The sequence below is a fragment of the Terrapene carolina genome, unplaced genomic scaffold (genome assembly GCF_002925995.2).
Source record: "Terrapene carolina triunguis isolate 2854851 unplaced genomic scaffold, T_m_triunguis-2.0 Scaffold69, whole genome shotgun sequence".
Taxonomy (NCBI): domain Eukaryota; kingdom Metazoa; phylum Chordata; order Testudines; family Emydidae; genus Terrapene; species Terrapene triunguis.
Window position 1 is genome coordinate 42,327,804 of NW_020664420.1, and position 23,480 is coordinate 42,351,283.

Sequence of the window (23,480 nt, forward strand, 5' to 3'; positions counted from 1 at the left end):
CATTTTATAAAATCACAGAAACTAAGGCTCTCTGTAAATATGAAAATGAAAACTATTTGAACATGTAATTCCATTAATGGGCAGGCAGAAAAACAATCATAGGACAGAATTTTAAAATCTGAGTGCCCACAGGTAGGCATCTAAATCCATATTTAGGCACCTTAGGGGATTTAAAAGCTTAACTATAGACACCCAAGTTTGAAAGTTTGGGGCATGCTGTTTTGCACATAGTGCCTTTCAGAGTATTTCATTGCAAGTTACAAAACCTAAGAATCAGTAAACAAAATGCAGCTAAATATCCTCTATTTTACAGATGCTTAAACAGAGGTAGGAAGGTGCTAAGTGACTTGCCTAAGGTTAACCAGCTTATAATAAAGTCAGCCGGCATAGTCTTACTTCTATGGCAGTAGTGCTGTGCCACAAAAAGCTTAAAAAATAGAATGTAGCTTTGTATGTAAGAACTGATTGTTTCCTGCTGTTCCTTCCTTGCCCTTCTGGCCTCCCTCACTTAGTTTCCCCAACATGGAGTTTATTTAATCAGGAAGGATGATGCAAAACCCTTATTTTTAAGTAGTTGATATGAGCCCAGCCAGGAGTTACTTGATTGTGCCTAATCTTTCCTTCTATTGCAAATCCAACCAAAACCATACCCTTCGTTTTCCATAATAAGGCTTTTATTTATTAAAAATAAATAGATTTTAAAGAGTTCATTGTTGTAATGTCTGTAATGGCTCAACCTGGTAAGGGTTTACCATATTATACCCTCTAAGCTTCAATCTGTTCACTACTTAACTGCTGCATTATACTCCTTTTTGAGAAATATTAAAGAAAATGCCTTGAAGTGGTTTACTTGTACTACAACTTACTACAGTGTAGGGGATGCCAGCAGATTCATCTTTTTGCAGAGCTGATTGCTCAACTTCAGTTTTTTTTTCAGTTTCATCCTTTTCTGTTGCTCGTGTTTCTTTCCTTCCAACTGCCCTTCCTATGTTTGGCTTGGGCCTCTGGAATCGGCTCCTCACTAGCTGGGCTGGCTGAAGAAAGGCTGGTTTACTTTCTCCTTGAGAGATGAGTTTGCTGTGGAGCCTGCGAAAAAAGCAACATGATATCTGAAATCCTCTGTAACGCAGAGACATAATACTAGTATTCATAGGTCAGTTACATCTGTATCAATAAAGTCTTTCTGTTCTGTTTTTCTCTAACAGTGCAGATGTTAAATTTTAAACAAATACGATAGCACAGTGGTTCTCAACTGCGGGGCCGTGAACAGGTTTCAGGGGGCCACCAAGCAGGGCCAGCATTAGACTTGCTGGGGCCCTGGGTAGAAAGCCGAAGCCCCACTGCATGGGGCTGAAGCCCATGGCCCTGAGCACCGCCATGCGGGGCTGAAGCTGAAGCCTGAGCAATGTAACTTTGCAGGAGCCCCTGTGGCATAGGGCACCAGGCAATTACCCGGCTTGCTATCCCCTAACGCCGGCCCTGGCTTTTATATGCAGAAAACCAGTTATTGTGGCACAGGTGGGCCGTGGAGTTTTTATAGCATGTTGGGGGGCCTCAGAAAGAAAAAGGTTGTGAACCTCTGCCATAGCAGATAGTAATTTGAACAAAAAAAATTGCAGTTTCTCCTCACCTCAGCAGAAATTTTGCAGAAGAGCATTAGAGAAGCCTCATTACCTCCATGCATCCATTATAGAATTAAGTTGTCTTAGGTATTAGCTTTGTTTGTAGTGATTTTCAACAGGTCTCCAATACAAAAGCAAATTAGTGAGTTTCTGTTATAGCTTAAGTGCTCAGAAATGGAGGGTGTTCATAAGTCTGAAATGTTCATAACTCTGAACAAAACATTATGGTTGTTCTTTCAAAAGATTGCAACTGAACATTAACTTAATACAGCTTGAAACTTTATTATGCAGGAAGAAAAATGCTGCTTTTAACCATTTTAATTTAAATGAACTGGAGCGGCTAACAGGGGAGTTTTGCAAGGGAGTTCTCCGGGGGAGTGTGAGCAGTGGCTAGAACGCAACATTCTTTAAACTTAAAAGCCAAAAACACCCCCTTGATATAAACAAAACAACAACAAAGGAACCAGCTGCAGGAGTAAAAAGAGAATGCAGGCAGAAGTCCAGCAACAGAGTGGGGGCTACCCAGTTTATTGCACCCAATGCAGCATGTATGATTACCTGCCCTATGGGCAGGTGGCGTACGTGTGCATTCGGTGCAAGGAGCTCCTGGCCCTCAGAGACCGTGTATGGGCTTTGGAGACCAGAGTGGCTGAACTGGAGGAGCTGAGGGAGACAGAGAGGCACATAGATAAGACTTTCCAGGACACAGTAGAACGGTCCCACCCCCAGTCTGACAGCCTCTGTTCTGTTGAGGAGGATGAAAGTCCCAGGGAAGGAGAGCATCTAACTGGAGCAGAGGGAAACAATCCCATAATTGGGACCCTCTTTCCAGATGATGTTGTGGTATCCTCTCGCAGTGAGGATACTTCTCTGGGGGCGGGAACTCCAGCTATTAGAAAGAGACAGGCATTAGTAATGGGTGATTCGATCATTAGAAACATAGATAGCTGGGTTTCCGATGACCGGGAGAACCGCATGGTGACTTGCCTGCCTGGTGCAAAGGTTGCAGATCTCTCGAGACATCTAGATAGACTTATGTGTAGTGCTGGGGAGGAGCCGGTGGTCATGGTACATGTAGGGTACCAACGACATAAGGAAGGATAGGAGAGAGATCCTGGAGGCCAAATTTAGGCTGCTATGTAAGAGACTGAAATCCAGGACGTCCATGGTAGCATTCTCTGAGATGTTCCCAGTTCCACACACAGGGCCAGTTAGACAGGCAGAACTGCAGAGTCTCAATGTGTGGATGAGACAATGGTGTAGGAGTTTAGAATTATTAGGAACTGGGGAAACTTTTGAGAAAGGGGGAGCCTATACAAGAAGGATGGGCTCCACCTAAACCAAAATGGAACCAGATTGCTGGCACTTAACATTAAAAAGGTCGTAGAGCAGTTTTTTAAACTAAGAGCTGGGGGAAAGCCGACAGCTGCAGAGGAGCACGTGGTTCGGACATCCCTTAGGGGAGGAGCCATTAACAGAAAATCTTTATGTCCTAGTGAGGACGAAAGGATGGAAAATGATAAAATACAGGCAGGGTCTAATCAGAAACAGCCAAATAAAAAAGAGCCCCGTTCAATTACATTGTGCAATGGCAGATGGCTAAAAGGAGACAAGTTTTTAAAGTGCTTATATACCAATGCTAGAAGTCTAAATAATAAAATGGGTGAACCAGAGTGCCTCGTATTAAATGAGGATATTGATATAACAGGCATCACAGAAACTTGGCGGAATGAGGATAATCAATGGGATACAGTAATACCAGGGTACAAAATATATTGGAAGGACAAAACAGGTTGTGCTGGTGGGGGAGAGGCATTATACACCTCTACCCAGATATAACGCTGTCCTCGGGAGCCAAAAAAATCTTACTGCGTTATAGGTGAAACTGCATTATATCGAACTTGCTTTGATCCGCCGGAGCGCGCAGCCCGCCCCCGCCGGAGCAATGCTTTACCGCATTATATCCGAATTCATGTTATATCGGGTCGCGTTATATCGGGGTAAAGGTGTATGTGAAAGAAAGCATAGACTCAATGAAGAAAAATCGTAAATGAATCAAACTGTACCATAGAATCTCTATAGATAGAAATTCCATGCTCTAATAATAAGAATATAGCAGTAGGGATATATTACCAACCACCTGACCAGGATGGTGATAGTGACTATGAAATGCTCAGGGAGATTAGAGAGGCTATTAAAATAAAAAAAAATAATAATAATGGGGGATTTCAATTATCCCCATATTGACTGAGTACGTCACCTCAGGATGGGATGCAGAGAAAGTTTCTTGACACATTAAATGACTGCTTCTTGGAGCAGCTGGTCCTGGAACCCACCAAAGGAGAGGCAATTCTTGATTTAGTCCTAAGTGGAGCACAGGATCTGGTCCAAGAGGGTGAATATAGCTGGACCACTTGGTAATAGTGACCATAATATAATCAAATTTAATATCTCTGTGGCAGGAAAAACACCACAGCGGCCCAACACTAGCATTTAATTTCAGAAAAGGGAACTACCCAAAAATGAGGAGGTTAGTTAAACAGAAATTAAAGGGTACAGTGCCAAAAGTGAAATCTCTGCAAACTGCGTGGAAACTTTTTAAAAAGACACCATAATAGAGACTCAACTTAAATGTATACCCCAAATTAAAAAAACATAGTAAGAGAACCAAAAAAGAGCCACCATGGCTAAACAACAAAGTAAAAGAAGGAGCGAGAGGAAAAAAGGCATCCTTTAAAAAGTGGAAGTCAAATCCTAGTGAGGAAAATAGAAAGGAGCATAAACACTGACAAACGAAGTGTAAAAATACAATTAGGAAGGCCAAAAAAGAATTTGAGGAACAGTTAGTGAAGGACTCAAAAAGTAATAGCAAAAAAAAATTTTTTTTTTTTTTAAGTACATCAGAAGCAGGAAGCCTGCTAAACAACCAGTGGGGCCACTGGATGATCGAGGTGCTAAAGGAGCACTCAAGGACAATAAGGCCATTGCGGAGAAACTAAATGAATTTTTTGCATCGGTCTTCATGGCTGAGGATCTGAGGGAGATTCCCAAACCTGAGCCATTCTTTTTAGGTGTCAGATCTCAGGAACTGTCCCAGATTGGGGTATCAATTAGAGGAGGTTTTGGAACAAAATGAAACATTAAACACCAATAAGTCACCAGGACCAGATGGTATTCATCCAAGAGTTCTGATAGAACTCAGATGTGAAATTGCAGAACTACTAACTGTAGTCTGTAACCTATCATTTAAATCAGTTCCTGTACCAGATGACTGGAGGATAGCTAATCTGATGCCAATTTTTACAAAGGGCTCCAGAGGTGATCCCAGCAATTACAGGCCTGTACCGGGCAAACTGGTTGAAACTATAATAAAGAACAATATTGTCAGACATATAGATGAACATAATTTGTTGAGGAAGAGTCAACATGGTTTTAGTAAAGGGAAATCATGCCTCGCTAATCTACTAGAATTCTTTGAGGGGGTCAACAAGTATGTGGACCAAGGGGATCCAGTGGATACAGTGTACTTAGATTTTCAGAAAGCCTTTGACAAGGTCGCTCACCAAAGGCTCTTACGGAAAGTAAGCTGCCACGGGATAAGAGGGAAGAACATAAGAACGGCCGTACCGGGTTAGACCAAAGGTCCATCTAGCCCAGTATCCTGTCTACCGACAGTGGCCAATGCCAGGTGCCCCAGAGGGAGTGGGCCAACAGGCAGTGATCAAGTGATCTCTCCCCTGCCATCCATCCCCATCCTCTGACAAACAGAGGCTAGGGACACCATTCCTTACTCTCATGGATTGGTTAAAAGATAGGAAACGAAGGATAGGTATAAATGATCAGTTTTCAGAATGGAGAAAGGTAAATAGTGGTGTCCCCCAGGGGTCTGTACTGGGATCAGTCCTATTCAACATATTCATAAATGATCTGGGAAAAGGGGTAAACAGTGAGGTGGCAAAATTTGCAGATGATACAAAATTATTAAAGATAGTTAAGACCCAGGCAGACAGCGAAGAGCTACAAAAGGATCTCTCAAAATTGGGTGACCGGGAAACAAAATGACAGATGTTGATAAATGCAAAGTAATGCACATTGGAAAGCATAATCCCACCTATATACATATAAAATGATGGGGTCTAAATTAGCTGTTACCACTCAAGAAAGAGATCTTGGAGTCATTGTGGATAGTTCTCTGAAAACATCCACTCAATGTGCAGCGGCAGTCAAAAAAGCGAACAGAATGCTGGGAATAATTAAGAAAGGGATCGATAAGAGGACGGAAAATATCATGTTGCCTCTATATAAATCCATGGTATGCCCACATCTTGAATACTGTGTTCAGATATGGTCACCCCATCTCAAAAAAGATATATTGGAATTGGAAAAGGTTCAGAAAAGGGCAACAAAAATGTATGGAACGGCTTCCGTATGAGGAGAGATTAACAAGACTTGGACTTTTCAGCTTGGAAAAGAGACGGCTAAGGGGAGATATGATTGAGGTCCATAAAATCATGACTGGTGTAGAGAAAGTAGATAAGGAAGTGTTGTTTACTACTTCTCATAACACAAGAACTAGGGGTCACCAAATGAAATTAATAGGCAGCAGGTTTAAAATAAATAAAAGGAAGTATTTCTTCACACAACGCACAGTCAACCTGTGGAACTCCTTGCCAGAGGATATTATGAAGGTCAAGACCATAACAGGGTTCAAAAAAGATCTAGATAAATTCATGGAGGATAGGTCCATCAATGGCTATTAACCAGGATGAGCAGGAATGGCGTCCCTAGCCTCTGTTTGCCAGAAGCTGGGAATGAGTGACAGGGGATGGATCGCTTGATGATTACCTGTTCTGTTCATTCCCTCTGGGGCACCTGGCACTGGCCACTGTCAGAAGACAGGATACTGGACTATATGGACCTTTGGTCTGACCTAGTATGGCCATTCCTATTTTCTTATGAAACAAGCACAGAAACCATTTCCTTACTTTGTCCAACAACAACAAAAAATTAAACTTTTTTTTTTTTTAAGTACTTTATGTTTAACACAGTACTGTACTTTGCTTTTTTTTGGTCCCTGCTGCCTGACTACATATTTCCAGTTCCAAATGAGATATGTGGTTGACAAGTCACTTCATAACTCTGGTGTTCATAACTCTGAGGTTCTACTGTACATCCAATTTTCATGAAAATGCTGAGGTAAGTCATTCCACTGAAGATATCACATTTACCACCCTGAAGTTAATATATACTCATTCTAAGTTTAGGGTAGAAATAATTCAATTAGTAGACTGTTCAGCATTTACTATGTAAAAATAAAGAAGTTCGATGTAAAGAGGTACTTCTAGCTAATTTTCTTAGCCAGTTGAAAACCTGGAGACTGATTTCGTTTTGTAACTCCCTCACTATTATTTTCAGGAAATAAAACAAAGGAACAGAACCTTTACCTGGCAGCAACAGCTGAAGTCTTCTCCTGGTTATCTGCAGATAGAGGAGACACATTTTGTTCACCACTCTCAGATCCTGAAAGCTTCTTAGGGGACTGAAGGCTTATTGGGGTTGCAAATACTTCCTGAGAGTCTGCAGGGTCTTCTTTTTCTAATGACTGCCAGGATGGCATGACTTCACATTTTGCTGCTTTCTAAAAGACACATTAAGAGTGTAAACATCTGAACTAAAACACTCAAATATATTATGCTACACAATTGAAAAAATATATACTTATAATTTAAGCAGAAGAGACACAAAGTTCATTAAGATTACTATTAAACATTGTCTAAATTTTTCCATGGCTGTCCAGTGTCCACAAATGAAGAGCCCCAATTTTTGCCCAATACTGAGACATACAGAAATTTAAATGTCTGTCAGCAAGAACTGGCATGGGGCCCAACACAACAGCTTAATATTAGAGTCCTGTACTTCAGGGGAATGACCCATGTCTGCTTTAAAACTGAACTGGAGATTACTGTGGATTATTTCTTTGATATTTTATGATAGCACTTTTGTTTCTGAGCTAAGTGGACTTCTGAGCAGAAGGAATGGCGAGAATGAAGACAGATACCTGGACTGCTAATGATGGAAAATAATTGACTATTTGAACTATTACTCTGCCACAGTAGGCTTGTTCTTCACAGTACATTTTCATACAGCACTAAATGGAAATTTTTATTTTTTTAAGCTTTTACAGGTTTCCTGGTTCAACAAGGATAAACTTCTATGTAAAAATTCTACCAATGTTTTTCCTCAGTTGCACCTACAATAATGCACATAAATGCAACTTTTCAAAGACACCCCCAAAGTCTCAGCTCTAATTTAAAAAATCCAAACTTACATCTAGGTCAGGAAGCATGCTGCATTTACTGTCACACTGTATCAAACTGTTGTCTTTTTCAGTGCTGTCCTCTGACACATCTTTATTCAGTCCTGGCACTTCCCCTCCTCCAGCTTCCTTTCCTAAATTTGATTTTGGCCTCTGAAATTGATTCCTCAATAGATGTGTTGTCTGAACAGCCACTTCTTCTTCTTGCTGAGAACTGGCGTCTCTGTTAGACCAAAGAAAATATGTAAAGAAGCAATACAGGCGACAACCATATAGCCTAGGTCCCACACATGGTAAAGCACTCAACAGTGCAACTAAAACTAACACATGACCCTCTATAAAACAAGCATTCCTCAATATAGTAGCTAAGCATGCAATCCGCAGCTTCCAATTACTTAGTTAATAGGGATATGAAAAGGAAGCAAGCACATCACAAAAGTATAAAATAATGGGTGGGCAAGCAAAGAGGTGTCTTGCTAAAAGCAGCAACTTTTGGATTAATACAGTCCTGAGTCTTATTTTATGAGGAATGTGTCATTCACTACAAGTTTAACTGTCTCACAGCATCTAAAACCTCATATAAGATCTAAACCCAATTTTCAAAATGTGGCACCTCAATCTTAAAAGCAAGTTCAAATTCCATATTTTAAGAGTTCAAATGAGTACTTAAGTATTCATAGGTAAGAACTGTTTTGAAGTCTACACCTACAGGTTCCGGGCATCCTATAAACATATTTAAGTTTGAAAATTGGACTCACAATCTAAGATCCTTTTTTATAGCATTTACACTTTAAAAAGGGCTATTCAAAGAATTTTTAGGCTTTAAAAAGAAATAAAATGTATAAAAGGGGAACTAGTTATTAGCCATCTTGTCTGAAATCCTACTGCTTTCAGGTTTACTTTTAAAAATCCAACATTAAAGTGATCTGTTAGATATGCTCGGTTAAAAATCAGTTTAATGTTTACTTTGATGATGCTAAATGTGAGTGCTGAATTTGAAGATTAATGTGTTAGTTCTGTGGAGACACCCAATGCTTCTGCATTTTCCCTTTCCTTCACTTAATCTTACCCTGTACCAAAATCCAAACCATCTTCCAAATCATCCACAGAAAATGACTCCTTTTCTTGTTCACAACTCTCAGATCCCAAGAGTTTCTCTTGGGAACGCTGTTTTACATGCACTGAGACCACCTTCTCAGCTCCTGCGGTGGTTTCTTTTTCTGATATCTCAGAACACAGCAGGATGTCTTCATTACCTGTTGCATCCTAAAAGGAACAACAATTTCACTCATTAAAAAGATTTGAAAAAGCTCTTCTTTGTAGGAAGGAAAGTAATGAAAAATAACATATGTTTTGCAAAAGCAATTTAACATTTAACATACCCTTAAACAAGCCTCCCCTCACTCAGAGACACATCAAATACTATCACTAGGTATTTGTAAAATAAAGAAAACTATTTAAGATTCCAAACCCTTAATATTTGTTTAGATTTAAAATATTACAAATTGTCTTTCATGTCTCTGAAAGATAGGAGTTTGGATTCTGTATTTCCCATTTTAAGCTGTTATCACAGACAAGGTAAGGAATGCAACTCGCAGCACTTTAGATTCTTGGGATGTAATCTACTGCTCCGGTAGAAACACAGAATCTCCAAGTCCTTGAATTCGGATCCTAACAAGTTTCAGGTCACCTTTAAAAAGGCAAGGTGGCTACAAGCTACCACAAGAATTCTGCCCATGCAGCTGCAAAGAAGTCTTAGAGATCAGATGAAAGAAACTTACCCCTGTGGTGAGGAGTACACCACTTTTGTTTTCACAATGTATCAAACTCTTCACTGCTTCTCCAACTTCCATTTTTTCATCTTCTACATTTTTTTTGGTTGCTGATACTTCTTGCCTTCCAGCTGCCCTTCCTACATTTGGTTTTGGCCTCTGCATTCGACCCCTCATTAGTGGTGCTGGTTTAAGTACACTCTGTTTGCCACCTTCTTGAAAACAGGATATTTCTTTAGACCTGAAAAGGCACACATTCAAAATAACAATGTCCCAGATTTCTGAAAGCTAAAGGGGGGCCTTCAAATCTAATAGCAAACTGTTCTTCAGTTTGTTAACAACCACGGGCACACAGACATATTATTTATTGCAAATTTAATGAAAGTTAGAATTATATACTCTAGACTAAAACGACATTTGACTCTACTAAAATTTAAGTTGGAAATGTTCAATTGCAAACATTTTTATAGAATGCATGGATAAACTCCATCCTCTGCCCTGCCATTATGAGAGAGTTACATATTTTTAGCCAGCAATAAGCCTTCTTACATCCTTACTCCAAGCACATGATTACATTAGTATAATAAGATTGATGCATAGTTTTACAGAGAGTATAGTTTTAAAAAGCAACTAACGTGTATAATTATCATCATTATATACCCTAGACAGATTTTCACTTCTCTGACAAAAAGTTTGAATATTTCTTCCTGCTACAATTTATTTATTCACCTTCTCATCTCTTCAAGTCTCCATATCCCTTATTGAGTCTTAAGAATTTGTTTCATTTTTTTACTACTTTACACTCTTCCTACAACATACACCACCACACAGGAGACACATTACACACATCATGATTTTGGCTGAGGAAGAAAAGTGCAAGAAACTATGTTTAAAAAAAAAAAAAAAAAAAAAAAGAATAACCTGCCCACACTATAGGACATTTCTTCCCAGCCCTAGATAGTTTGCAGTTAGCTTGTGCCTTGAAACACGAGGAGTTATGCCAGATAATATGTTACTTTACGTGTGAATTTTCTTACACTTGTAAATGTCAAATCCTGTTATTTTCTGTCATATAAAAATATAAGAAATCCATTATTGTAACTTGCTTTACACTTAGCAATTCAATTTGTTTTCTTTGAAGGGACTAGCTTTTCCTTTAACTGTTTGGCATTTATCTTACCTGCACCTTGTAAACAGTCCACGAAATTTCATCTGAATAGCAGTGACACTATCTGTTCCACTTATAAAAATGCAAGTTGGAAAAGACTGCCAAAAATATAACTTAAGAGCAAAAGCTTTTATATTCACCATTCTATGCAACACTATCAGAAAGGAGAAGGCAGGGAAAGAGCTGAAAATAGCAGGATACGTCTCCCTGCTCTGTACATACTTACTGAGATTCAGTCTCTGAGATCCTCCCATCTTTTTCTGTAGTTTCCCCTCTGGTACTGTCAGGTGTGTTACCTTGGTCAGTACTCTGCTGAAGAGCAGAAAATTAAAATGAAGAAATTTAAACTTTTTCATAGCTATATAAAAGATGTAATAAACAATCGTGTTAGAACTGATAATAGCTGAGCCTAAAAGATACCAGGTTTGTAGGTTAAGGTGTGGATATGTCCTACACAGCAGAGGACCTTAGAGATGTCTTCATATCAGTCACAGAAGACATCTTGAGGCCACTGCACTGTGAAAGCTAATGGGAACTATGTCCAACAGGCCAACATCTACCCTTTTAGATGGTATGCTCTTTGGGGCAGGGACCGTCACTTACTGTAAGTTTGTACAGTGCCTAGCACAATCAAGCTCGCAACCTGATTTTGGTCTCTAGGTTCTACCACAATATAAGTGATAAATGTAGAACAAAAATCCATTACACGGATTGTTGATTGAGACTTCTGGTTACACTCAGCAACAAAAGGACAAACAACAACATGATTAGGTATAGAGGCTTATTTTTCAAGCCACTTGACAAAATACAAATGTTTATCATTTCCAGTTAGTTTTGTTCTGTTAAATACCTTTTCAATTGCTCCCTCAGGCTCTTGAGGAGTTTTGTTCTTTCCTTCACCTTGGACAGGAGCTTCTCTCTTCCCAGATGCTCCTACTACATTAGGTTTAAATCGCTGCCGACGCCCTCTCATTGCTGCTTTTTCAGTAACAGCTTTTTCAGTTTCTCTACACAAGAAAAAAAGTATGGCATTCAGAATCAGCATTTGTGCCACCAAGCCTATTAATGTCATCTCGGACATAAGAAAGATGATTTTCAATGACCTGCACAATTTTCTTTATTAAAAAAGGATCTTAAATACAGATCCTTTGGATATTGTTTTTTTTTGCATCTCTTTGTACATTTCTTTGATGTGCAGAAGCTGCTTTTATCTGAAACACTACAGAAAATCCTGTGATCCACTTGTTGAAATATTTGTAGTCAGTCTTTTGGCCCCTTCCACTAGCATTAGGTCTTCCAAACTCTGTAACAGAGTTATGTGGCTTACTCTCTATAGTTTCTGCTCCAATCTTCAGAAGCTAGGCATCAAGCTGTGGAATGTGGGGAAGAATCAAAGTATATACACCTTTATGAAAGTCTATTTTTAATCCCTGTGTAGTTTCAACTCCTCCTCCCTGGACATCTTATCACTGAATTTCCCCCCCCCCGTAAGGTTCAAATCATCATTGATAAAACTTCTGAATTAAAAAGAATGGTTTGGTATTGTATGAAGTCTGGCTCTCTTCAGCCTCCCAGGAGAGGAGTGTAACACTTCCATGGTATTGCCATTCCATATTGTCCTAGGAAATCTAGAAGCCAAGTTAAGGATTCACACTTGTCTCCTCAGTTTGCACTTCCATCATAGTTCATCAGACCAGCCTATGGAAGGACTACAACAGACCACTGTATGCAATAAACTAGAAGACACTGCAGTAAACAGTTAAGAGTTAAAGCAAAGACAATATGATAAACTGATCTCTGAATACTCACTGGGATTCAGTCTCTAAGGCTTTGATTTCTCTTCCTGTGGTTTCATCTCTGGTGATTTCAGCTGTGTTACCTTCACCAGCTTCCATGGTACACTGAATTAAAATAAAAAAATATATTTATTTTTTTATATAGAGGACAGAGAGATGAGAGATAGAGCATTTGAGTCAAATTTGATTTGCAAAGTCAGTGGTCAGATGGGGTATAATGCAGCTACATTCCCACTGTATACCCCAGAAGTATCCTGCTTCGTTAACAGAAACCAAAGCACCAACTAAACATGTCAGATCCTGGCCAGCATGGACTTTCAAGTGATCTCAGAGATCTTAACCATGATCAAGAAGCTTTGGTCATTGTCCCATCCCTGAAAACCCTTCAGCTAAATGTTGAAGGTCTCATCTGCTGAATGTTCTATTCTCCAGACCCTAGCCTCCAAACATAAATGGACGTAATCTGCCTTCAGGAGACACATCAACTCACTTTCTGCCAGCTGCCTTAACAACACAGGTTATGACCTCGTGAGTTACCCTTTGCATAGCAAATGGGGCCACGCTACCTATGTTAGAGCAGATCTTGCTGGCATGGAACCACTCCAATCTAATTCAGGTCCTCTGATGTTGAGAGAGTATCATTTCAGAATGGCAAAAGGGTACATGCACGCTAACCAACCCTGCCCTCCCCCAAATATTATTCCTAAACTCCCACAGCCTGACAGGTTTTAAAAGCCAACACACAACCTGGAGATATAGAGAGTCAGATCAAAATGGAGTCGACCTTTTGGACTGGGTTTCATTCTGTGGTCTTCACCTCGTCCATAATCCAAACAGAGTACTTTTCATTCTCCCAGATGGAAGCAAGACTACTCCCCTCACCTCACCTGGATCACCAGCACAGGCCATCACCTACTTCAAGCTATAAGCAGCATAATGAAAAACTTCCCACATAGTCAGCATAGTCTGATTTTTACCGAAGTTGAAGTAACCATACCTGTCGTAAGTATCAATATTAACCCTTGCTGAAACTATCAGAAAGCAACCTGGCCCAGCTTCACACAATTCACAAAGCTTGTATCCCACACAACATCTCTACTGAAGCAACTTACATGCAGTAAATTCCAAGAGGTTGTTGTAAGGCCCTACATGAATCGCAGGATGATCTTCAAACAATTGCAAACAATTGCAGCTGAGCTGCATGGAAAATCATAGAAGAAAAATAATAATGGACCTTTATTAATAGTGGTAATTTGGAAAAAGCAAGAGTAGACCTATTTGTTTAAAAAAATTGCTGGAACAATATAAACACTCAAGTATTATGTTATGCCTGCTCATTTTTTTGATAGCCAGACATTTTGCTACAACCATATTACATTCATTTAAAAAAAAAAAAAGGGAACTGTTACAATATAAAATTCAAAAGACAAAGTCTTAAACACAACTGCTATAGAAATCAAGTCCAGTCACGTTAGCCTTTTACAGTCATTGAATGTTAGTACAATACTAACTGCATACTCAAAATGTATGCAAAATTGTGGACTGTGCAAAGTAAGCTAATTAAAATCAAAATTGTGGTGGAGGCCTAATATTGCAGGATCCGCAATTTTAGCAATATCGCAAATGAAGTACGGCCTGAGTTATAAGACCTATATTCCCTGCCTAGATGAGGAGTTTGCAGAACTCCTCAAGCAACGTGACGACGTGGCAATCCAGACATCACCACACATCTTTTAGACAGCTTAAACACTTCTATAAGAGCAAGATGGGAGCAATCTACCATGGAACTAAACATATCAAGAGACAACAGCAAAGCCTGGGCACTAATCAGAAAACTTGGTGCTGCTCAGAAGCCTCCAGCACAGTGCCATTGTTCAGTCTCTCCACATAGTATTGTTATCCCCAGATAAATTCCGCAAAAGTGGATGAAGGACAGAAAGTTTGAAGGAGAGATAAAGAACAAATGGTGCAATACAAAGAGGGTATACCTGATACTGAAAAGACTTCCAGCCTTTCACCACAGATGAAATAGAATGGGCAATCAAAACACTGAAAACAGGTAAAGCCTGTGGGCTTGATAACAACTCCACCAAATTGCTGAAGAACAAGGGAAAACTAGCAGACAATGGCTACCCGTGTTTCTAACTCGAGTCACCACAAGAATAAAATACCCAAGATCTAGCAGAGAGCAAAAGTAATAGCCCTGCCAAAACCTGAAAATGCCCAGTGACTTGCAAAATTACTACTTCCCCATCGCTTTACTAAGTTGTATGTACAAATTACTTGAAAGAACCTTCCCAATCACTGCATTTTATCTTCGCACTAATCTGTCTGGCAGTAAAGAACCAGGATTTCAGTCACACAGAAGAAGTCCCGAATGCTAACATGAAAGATATGGCTCACTATTGTAAGAGATGGAGACTTAAACCTATCACCAAAAAGACAGCATCCAGTTGCTTTCCTCTATACCACACAAAGGCCAACAAACAGCTCAATATCTTCCCGAATGGACACAGGCTGGACAATGACCCAAAGCCGGTGTATCTGGGTGTCACACTGGACCACATCTTGATTTCCCAGGAATGCCTTACTAAGATGTTGCTGAAAATAAAAACAGCCAACAACCATATCAGCAAATTAGCTGGTTCTACCTTGGGAGCTAATGTACAGACACAAACTCTGGGCTTCGCCTTAGCTATTTTGTAGCAGACTTTTACTCTCCAGTAAGCTCTTTTCATACAGGACTAACAGACACTCAGCTACATGAAACCATGCATATAATAGGTACCATTAAACAACTAACCTGGCCTGGCTGCTGGTTTTGTCCAATATCAACCCTCCTAACATTAGGTGACAAGTCACCTTGCAGAATCTGCTCCTTAAGGTGCAAGACATGTCACATCTACCCCTATTTAAAAATGTGTTTAATCTACGGAGCCATCATCTCAGTTCAAGTCACCACTTTGGGACAATTCCGCTAAGGAACCTCAATTTCACCTCCAGGTGCCAAGAACAAGCTTCAGACATAGTGGATCTCTCACAAGATAGGCTAAGTCCATCCCCTGGTTTTGACATTCCATGCCCTCTTTGGATAAAGCTCAACTGCTTCAGATGTGAAGTAATCAGATATGCTGCTAATCACTAAAACCAACACGCTTGACTTGATCATCTATGTATAAGCAATTGCTATACAAGTAGTCAGATGAGCCACAGAATAGGTCACCAAGGTTTAGGAGATCAACTTTTACATGTGGATATAACACAAAATTGTTAGCATTTGCAATTAACATTGCTGCTCCCCACCATTTTTTCAGCCCCTTCTGTAGGCTCTGAAGAAGAAATCTTGACCTCAGATTTCTCTTGGACTGCTGCTTCTGTCTTTCCAGATGCCCTTGCTAAGTTGGGTTTAGGTCTCTGCAGGCGTCCTCTCACGGATGGCTTTCCAGCAGCAGCTTTTTCAGTTTCCCTTAAGATACAAAAACAATAGCTTATAATATTCACAGCAAAGAAATTCAGTACTTTATATGATCAAATATATCCTCCAAAAACATGTTGTTATCTACATATTCCATACAATAAAACAGTAACTGACGGAAATCATTACTGTGTTCTATGCCATTTGTGGGTATGCTTTATTTCTTGAAAGTACAGAATCTTTTGTAAGTGTGTAAGGACACTCCTCATAAGTTTACTGGTTTTCAGCACTGTATGGGGCCACACCTTCAAAGAGAATATTTGAAAATGTAACAGTTCCAGGGTGGATAAAAAAAATATTTTTTTTGAAAAATAAAAAAATATTTTTATGGTTATTTGAATTATAGTAAGTTTTCTTTTTAAAAATAAACCTGTTTAAAATGAAATCAGAATTTAACACAAAATATGTTAAGGCCTAAACTGATAATCTCTTAAAACATTTAAGTAAAAAATATGCTGAATCCATGAAACTCTATCAAAAACTCAGAATTAAAGGCTGCTTTCCTATATAAAGAAAGAATCAGGTGGAAAACATTTAACTTTTGAGGTCAAGCTTTATAAATATAGCACAATAGGTCAGCCTAAGTAATTTAGGAGACTCTCTCATTTTCAAGAGACTTAGACAAGACTTTCACTTAGGCATATTTGAAAATTTTCTCAGGCTGACCTGAAATAATCAGTTTAATTGACTACAGTTAATTCCTCTGTTCCTTTAATAAATACTTTAGTTGTAAATTTGAAACATGTTTTGGATACATAAACTTCTCTTATCAAAGCATTTAAGGTTGCGCTGTTTAATAAAAATAAGTTTTGTATACTGTTGTGTGTTTGATTAAATTCCAGTTACAATCCTAATGCAGCTTGACACAAAACATGAAAAAGGCAGTAGTCCTAGGTTGGAGACAGCAGAAGGAAGTTAGTATGCTGTAGTATGGCATAATGATCAGAAGATCTGAATAGTACACTACTACATACTAGATTAATTCAATCCCCACCCCTTACTCATTCAGTGCCATTATCCTGACAATGAACCCCCAAGATCTTGGTATACTAAGGGCTCGTCTATACTACCCGCAGGATCGGCGGGCAGCAATCGCTCCACCGGGGGTCGATTTATCACGTCTAGTATAGACGCGATAAATCAACCGCCGAGCGCACTCCCGTCGACTCCGGTACTCCACCGGAGCGAGAGGCGCAGGTGGAGTAGACAGGAGAGCAACTCACCGCAGTGAAGACACCGCGGTGAGTAGATCTAAGTATGTCGACTTCATTCACGTAGCTGAAGTTGTGTGACTTAGATCGATTCCCCCCCACACACACCCCCTCATGTAGACCCAGGCCTAAGTTGCACAAGCTGTAACTCTCATTAAAACCAAAATAACTTGCTTGTCCCTATGCAACATTTTGAAGTTTACTATAAGCACCATTCTTTGGCAACAGAAACTTAGTTCTATTTGAAGTATTTTTAAAATAAAGAGGAACAAAAGACCACCTGCTGTGCCATGTGAACAGATTTTAGAACACACATACCTACCCCACCCCCAAATTAGAGAAATACAGATTTAACTCTCAGTAGAATATTACTGCTAGGCAGAATAACTACTCACATTGTTTCAGATTTAGAATCATGGCTTTTTCCTGCTGTACTTTCCTTTTCATCTGGTTTATATAAATCACATACTTCATTGTTCTATGTGGAAACAAAGTAATATTTAGAATTCCTGATTCCCGCAATAGTGAAGAAACTCTTGCTACAAGACAGTTAAATATTGGTGTCAAATGAAAGTGAAAACAAGGCTTCTCTTTCATCTTTCAGTTAAATCAAGTGAGTGAGATTCTAGTATCAATTTTAACTATTGTTGGCTGTAGGCTTTAAATAATCTTTCCACCAGAAATCACTAGGCATTATTGCAAAAAGCAAGAATGATAAAGGGAATTATTCTTGATCAACAGATATAGCAAAATATAAAATCTACCTATTATATAAGAACAAAAGCATTTCTGCTACATAAAATTATTTTTCTCCTTTTATCTACAGTTGTTTCATCACACAAATATCCTCAAAGGGGTGTATTTCCTGTACTGACTGGTTTGGCATTTTCAGATTGCAAAGGAGATTCATTATGCATCAAATTAAATTCACTTAACCACAGCACATGTAATCTACAACGTAAAAACATTACTGATCGTAACATAAGCATTCTGATTGTGATGACTTGAGACTCCAGGCTTTTCTTAAGGCTGTCCTTCCTGTTACAATAGCAATATATTGTCATAGCTAGTTGGCCTGAAAACATATCTGCTTAGTTCTGGTTTGTAGGCAGGACTGAGGCACATTACAGGGTCCAGGCTATTCTGTCCACTTCAATTCTTCTGAGGCAGAAGAGTGTTGTATTTCTTCCTACTCAAGGAATTCAAGGTGCTTCACAAAGATTAGAATTAGCCAACCTCCCAGTAAAAATGGGGAAGTTTGCTTATTTTTTAAATATAAACGAATGGTGAAATTGAGGGTCAAGAGTTTAAGCGACTTCCCCGAGGTAGCATAGGAAGTATCTCCTGACCCCTCCCATGCTTCAGCCACAAGACCATTATTTGTCTTAGAAAGATTAAAAAATTAAAGGAATCCTTCAGACAGGCATTACTAGTTATGCTAGCAAGCACATGGTACCAAGTCCCTGCAGGACTGGGCTCCAAGACAACGGAAAACATTGAATTTTAATAGTGGAATTTTCTCCTTCATAGTCTTTGTTTTGGAAAGCTAATGAACAGTTTAAACAGCACCTTTAAATTTTTGCACTATGAGATAAACCCAATCCAAACATGATATTCCTTGAATCACTTTGGTCTACTAAAATAAAACCAATAAAAGTCATTTATCCCACTGACTGGCAACTTATTTAACTTCTGGTGATATTTCCAGGTTTAATGACTTTGTGTGCTGAGCTGTATATGAGTATGTTATGAGATATTTATCAAAGAAATCTTTATTTTATGTGAATGCTACTAGTAATGTGAGAAGGATTACTGGAGACCAAAAAGATCCATAACAACAAAGATACCTTTGCTTCACTGGTCTCGTCACCATTTCCTTTTTCATTTCTGGTACCTGAAACTTGAGATTTTGAAGGTTGCCAATCCTGTGACCCAGAGATGATATCTGGGGTTTCTGGTTCAGAAGATTCAGATTCTATTAATCCAGCACTAGTATCTTGAAAGCTGAAAATAAGGCATTCAGAGAAAATGTAACATCAGTACTTTTTCACACACAAGTTAATCAGGGCTGCAGGATCAAATTGCACTATGGAGTTATTAAATATACAGTGCTACCACTGTGCATTTGCCCAACCAGACAATGTGCAGAAATTTTAAGCGTTCTATTGAACCTGCCAAATCTTATGACTGCCAACTTCATTCCCTTCGTCTATATAAAAGTTTTTGCAACCAAATACAGAAGCTCTGAAAAGCTTTGGTTTAATCTTAATAAAATGCCTTTTAAGCACTGCAGATGAAGAATTATTTTAAAAGCAAAAAAGCTTTTGAATATTCTGAATTGGCTACAGGAATTCTCTCATTTTACGGAGAAAATCTAATATGGAACAGAGAATATCAAGAAGAGCTTCATCAACACAATGAAGTTGTACTTCAACACAGAGACTAATTTAAAAGTATTATAGTTCTTCCACAAATATCTCGTCATTTACAAAACATCAAAAATATCTGTGTAACGGTGATAAGAAAATCTCCTTAGTAAACATGGAAATTAGTGACACAAAGTGAAGTGTTATATACTGTAAAAAAGTTTCTCAAAGTTCATGACCAAAAACAATTGCATCTTTGCAGAAAACCTGGTTATGTTTCAACTCAGTATGAAACTAAGTATAGTTTTGTTTCCCCACAAGTGTTACAGAAGACACATTTTATAGTAAAAAGTGTACAGAAACCCCCTTCTCCCCACACCCGACACAAAGTACAGTAGTAATGTTACTAAGCTCTACTTTAGTGGTACCATCACATTTTCCTTAAAGCTTTAGGGAAAGGTTTGGAATAAGTCACTGGTCTTGATGTTCATCCCAAAAATGAGAGAAATTTTGGATTTAAAGAATCACTAAATGGGGGTTTAGCATTAATTTTTATTAAGTTAAGAGGAGGCTTTCAGGGGAAGGATCATGTTGCAGGTATAAAATTAAAGCAAGTGAGTCCACCACCCTTGAGGGTAAAGCTTGACAACACATGGAAACCGAAGACCCTGTCCATCTTCACCAATGAATGTGATAGTAAGAATCAACAAAACAAAACTAATTTTAAAAATCAAACCATTTCTTGCTGTGTTTGTAGCAAAAGTTACCTGGCTAAACTGAGATCACTTTCTTCTGTTTTGTCATTCAGTTGTAAGCAGGAATGTGATTCTTGCTCCACCAGGACAGGAGTCTCATCCACATTTTCTTGATTAAGAACATCCAGTTCCTCCCCACATTCAGTATGATTATCACTGTTCATACCAGACACTGCATTCTTTTCTGTTAGCAAATTGTTAAGTGTTTAATATGTATTTCCAGAAAATGCCTGGTAATGTTAGGTACAGATTCCAAAACATCCACAAGAGAAAACACCAATACACACAACAAAAATAGGGCTTCAATTTTAGAAGTTATTTTGAGAACCAATTTGAGACACCTGAGAGGGACCTGAATTTCAGAAAAATCTGGCATTTAAAGTGTTTCTGACTGCGCACCTCAAAAATTAAGGCAACCAAAAAAAATCACTTCACTATGAAAGTTCAGACTTATGGGTATAGATAGCTAAAGTTTGAAACTTTGGGCTAAGTTCAGATTTGTTGCTACAATCAGGAAAAAGAAAGTCACTTTCTTCCAACTGAGTAAAATTTGAAGTCTACAAAGAAAACAATACTGCGTTTGGAGATTTTGTTTTTAAATAATGGTTGCGTCATTGAACAGATGTCAATTGTCCGTTACCAAAAATGACGCAACCTTTTCCATGACAAGTTGTAGGCTTATGTAATTATAAAGGTTATACTGTAATTTATAGTAAATTGAAAAGGAATTCAGGTTAAAATTTTAAATATTTTCTTTACCTATATTAATCAACAGTCAAAGAGGTTTAAAAAAATTTAGATTTAATTTACTGGTTTGCACCTCATTCGGTTTGGAACTACTAGGCAGTTTCACCATCCAATTTTCACATAATAATGCTGCAAAGTTTTAAACACTTCTAAGGAAAATTTCTATATCTCAACAAAAACTAGGTTGATTTTTTAAAAATAAAATATTTTAATGGGGGCTGTTTGGAGATGTGTTTTAAAAATTTTTAGATTTGGGGCCAAAACTACCTGACAGTGCCCTTTAAAATGAAACAGGACATAAAACTTTCACCAAAAGGTTTATGAATTCATGATATATTTTTCCCAACTACATTTTCGAGGGTGATCCATACTGTTTATTAACATAGCTGAGATCTCACCTTTGCGACCACAGTGGTTTAAACCAAACAATATTCCATAATAGATTGGATTGCTGTAATGTGATATCAGAAGTTATATCTAAAGACCACCATGAAACGTCAGGTAGTCCAGAAAGTGGTAGCGCTCTTGCTTAGAGGTGCTTCATAAATTATGTCTGTGCTTCAAGGTCTGCAATGAAAGATCCAATTTGTTTCCATATGTCATTCAATCTGTTTTCCCTTCAAAACCTTAAATGGTTTGGAGACCTGGGTACCAAAGAGATGAACTCTCTCCATATGCAGTAAATGGCACTTGATATCAACCAAGGTACTGAAGCTAAGCGCCTTCCTGTTTAAAAAGAGAGGGGACTGACTGCCAGGCATTTTTTGAGAAATGAGCTTTAGTTGAGGGCCTCTCCCCCACAATGGTCTGTTGATCTTCAGAGCACACTGCAAAGCCTGTGTATTCTTCCAGGCTTCCGAGAAGGAGGTGGATTAAAGAGGGTACAGGTAAACTAAGAGAGGATGGTAATTGTTAGACTCAAGTTGAATGAAAACAATTACCATCCTCTCCGAACCAACAATAGTACCTACATGTTATTTTTTATACCATACAAAGGCCCAAAGAGAACACATCAAGTACTTCCATAGGCTAAAATTTGAGGTTTATAATCCGACGGGGTAGCTAACGCACAACAAACTGGGACAATGCCAACAGCAGAAGGATGGATTATGGTTGAGCATTTTAATCTTACTTTTATTGCTGGATTTCTCCCCCTTAGCTGGTTTTGTGGGGGCAGCTCCCTCTTCAGCCAGATTCTCCACTTCCAGTTCAGAATCATCTTTTTTCTTCTTTTTCCTCTTCTTCTTGGTTGTCACTGGCTCCAATATAATCTGTTCTTCTGTCTGTTCAGAGACACTCAGAGATTCTTCATTCTCCTTCTCGGCTGTCCCAGCATCCACTTCTGTTTCTGCATCAGAAATTCTGATACCCTGAGGATCTTCCTGGTCATTATCTGCTTCTCCACTGACAACTTTAGCTATCAAAGACAGTACAGTTCCAGGTAAATATACTAGCATTATAAACTAGGAATCTCAAAGGTCTTTCCATTATCAATGTCTGGTGCATTCATCTATCCATGGCAATATGCTGTCAGATATAGCAATAGAGTCCTAAAGAAATGTTTTGGCAAACAACCAACCAGAAGCAATCGAGTCTCAGCACCGGTTAACTGATGCTGCAACACACATTTGAGGGACAGTCCTTGTATTTGAGACTGTTAAAAATGTCATTCTGTACTCAATGCACATCACTTTGTCCTTGTGGTTTTTAAGTTGGGTAGTTACACTGACTTTACTACAACATGAAAAGTAGATACACCTCTACCCCGATATAACATGAATTTGGATATAATGCGGTAAAACAGTGCTCCAGGGGGGCGGGGCTGCACGCTCCAGCGGATCAAAGCAAGTTCGATATAACACGGTTTCACCTATAACGCAGTAAGATTTTTTGGCTCCCAAGGACAGCATTATATCGGGGTAGAGGTGTACTTGACTTCCTGGGGGAAAAAATCCTACTATCGTGGGTAGAGCTTAATTTGTGGCTACATATGGCATATTATGCTATGGTAGTTCAAAGAATTTATCTAATTACTTTTACTATATACTACAGTACTCAGAAGTATTAGGAACCTAAACTTTCTAGGCAGATTGTTTTCTGGTTTTGGGAAATAGCTTCTAAAAATGACAATTACTTTTTTCTTTTTAAAACATTCTGAAGTACCAATAAGTCAATCACTGCAAAAATATTGATTTGTATACAGTGTTAAACACCATGAGTAACTGTTTTTACTTTTGGCACCTTAGAGACTA

At 38.7% G+C, this 23,480-nt stretch overlaps 1 protein-coding gene across 1 annotated transcript in view; it reads right to left on the reverse strand.

Moving 5' to 3' along the window:
• BDP1 (B double prime 1, subunit of RNA polymerase III transcription initiation factor IIIB) overlaps window positions 1-23,480 on the reverse strand; it is a 72,770-nt gene that overhangs the window by 35,127 nt on the left and 14,163 nt on the right. The window contains exons 10-22 of the mRNA XM_026649145.2: window positions 22,361-22,645; window positions 20,494-20,665; window positions 19,208-19,364; window positions 17,756-17,838; window positions 15,978-16,140; window positions 12,688-12,779; window positions 11,729-11,885; window positions 11,105-11,190; window positions 9,720-9,951; window positions 9,008-9,204; window positions 7,951-8,161; window positions 7,067-7,260; window positions 867-1,086 (exon numbers count right to left, since the gene is read on the reverse strand). Of these exons, the coding sequence (XP_026504930.1) occupies window positions 867-1,086; window positions 7,067-7,260; window positions 7,951-8,161; window positions 9,008-9,204; window positions 9,720-9,951; window positions 11,105-11,190; window positions 11,729-11,885; window positions 12,688-12,779; window positions 15,978-16,140; window positions 17,756-17,838; window positions 19,208-19,364; window positions 20,494-20,665; window positions 22,361-22,645 (2,249 nt within the window). The remainder of the gene's footprint in view (window positions 1-866; window positions 1,087-7,066; window positions 7,261-7,950; window positions 8,162-9,007; window positions 9,205-9,719; window positions 9,952-11,104; window positions 11,191-11,728; window positions 11,886-12,687; window positions 12,780-15,977; window positions 16,141-17,755; window positions 17,839-19,207; window positions 19,365-20,493; window positions 20,666-22,360; window positions 22,646-23,480) is intronic.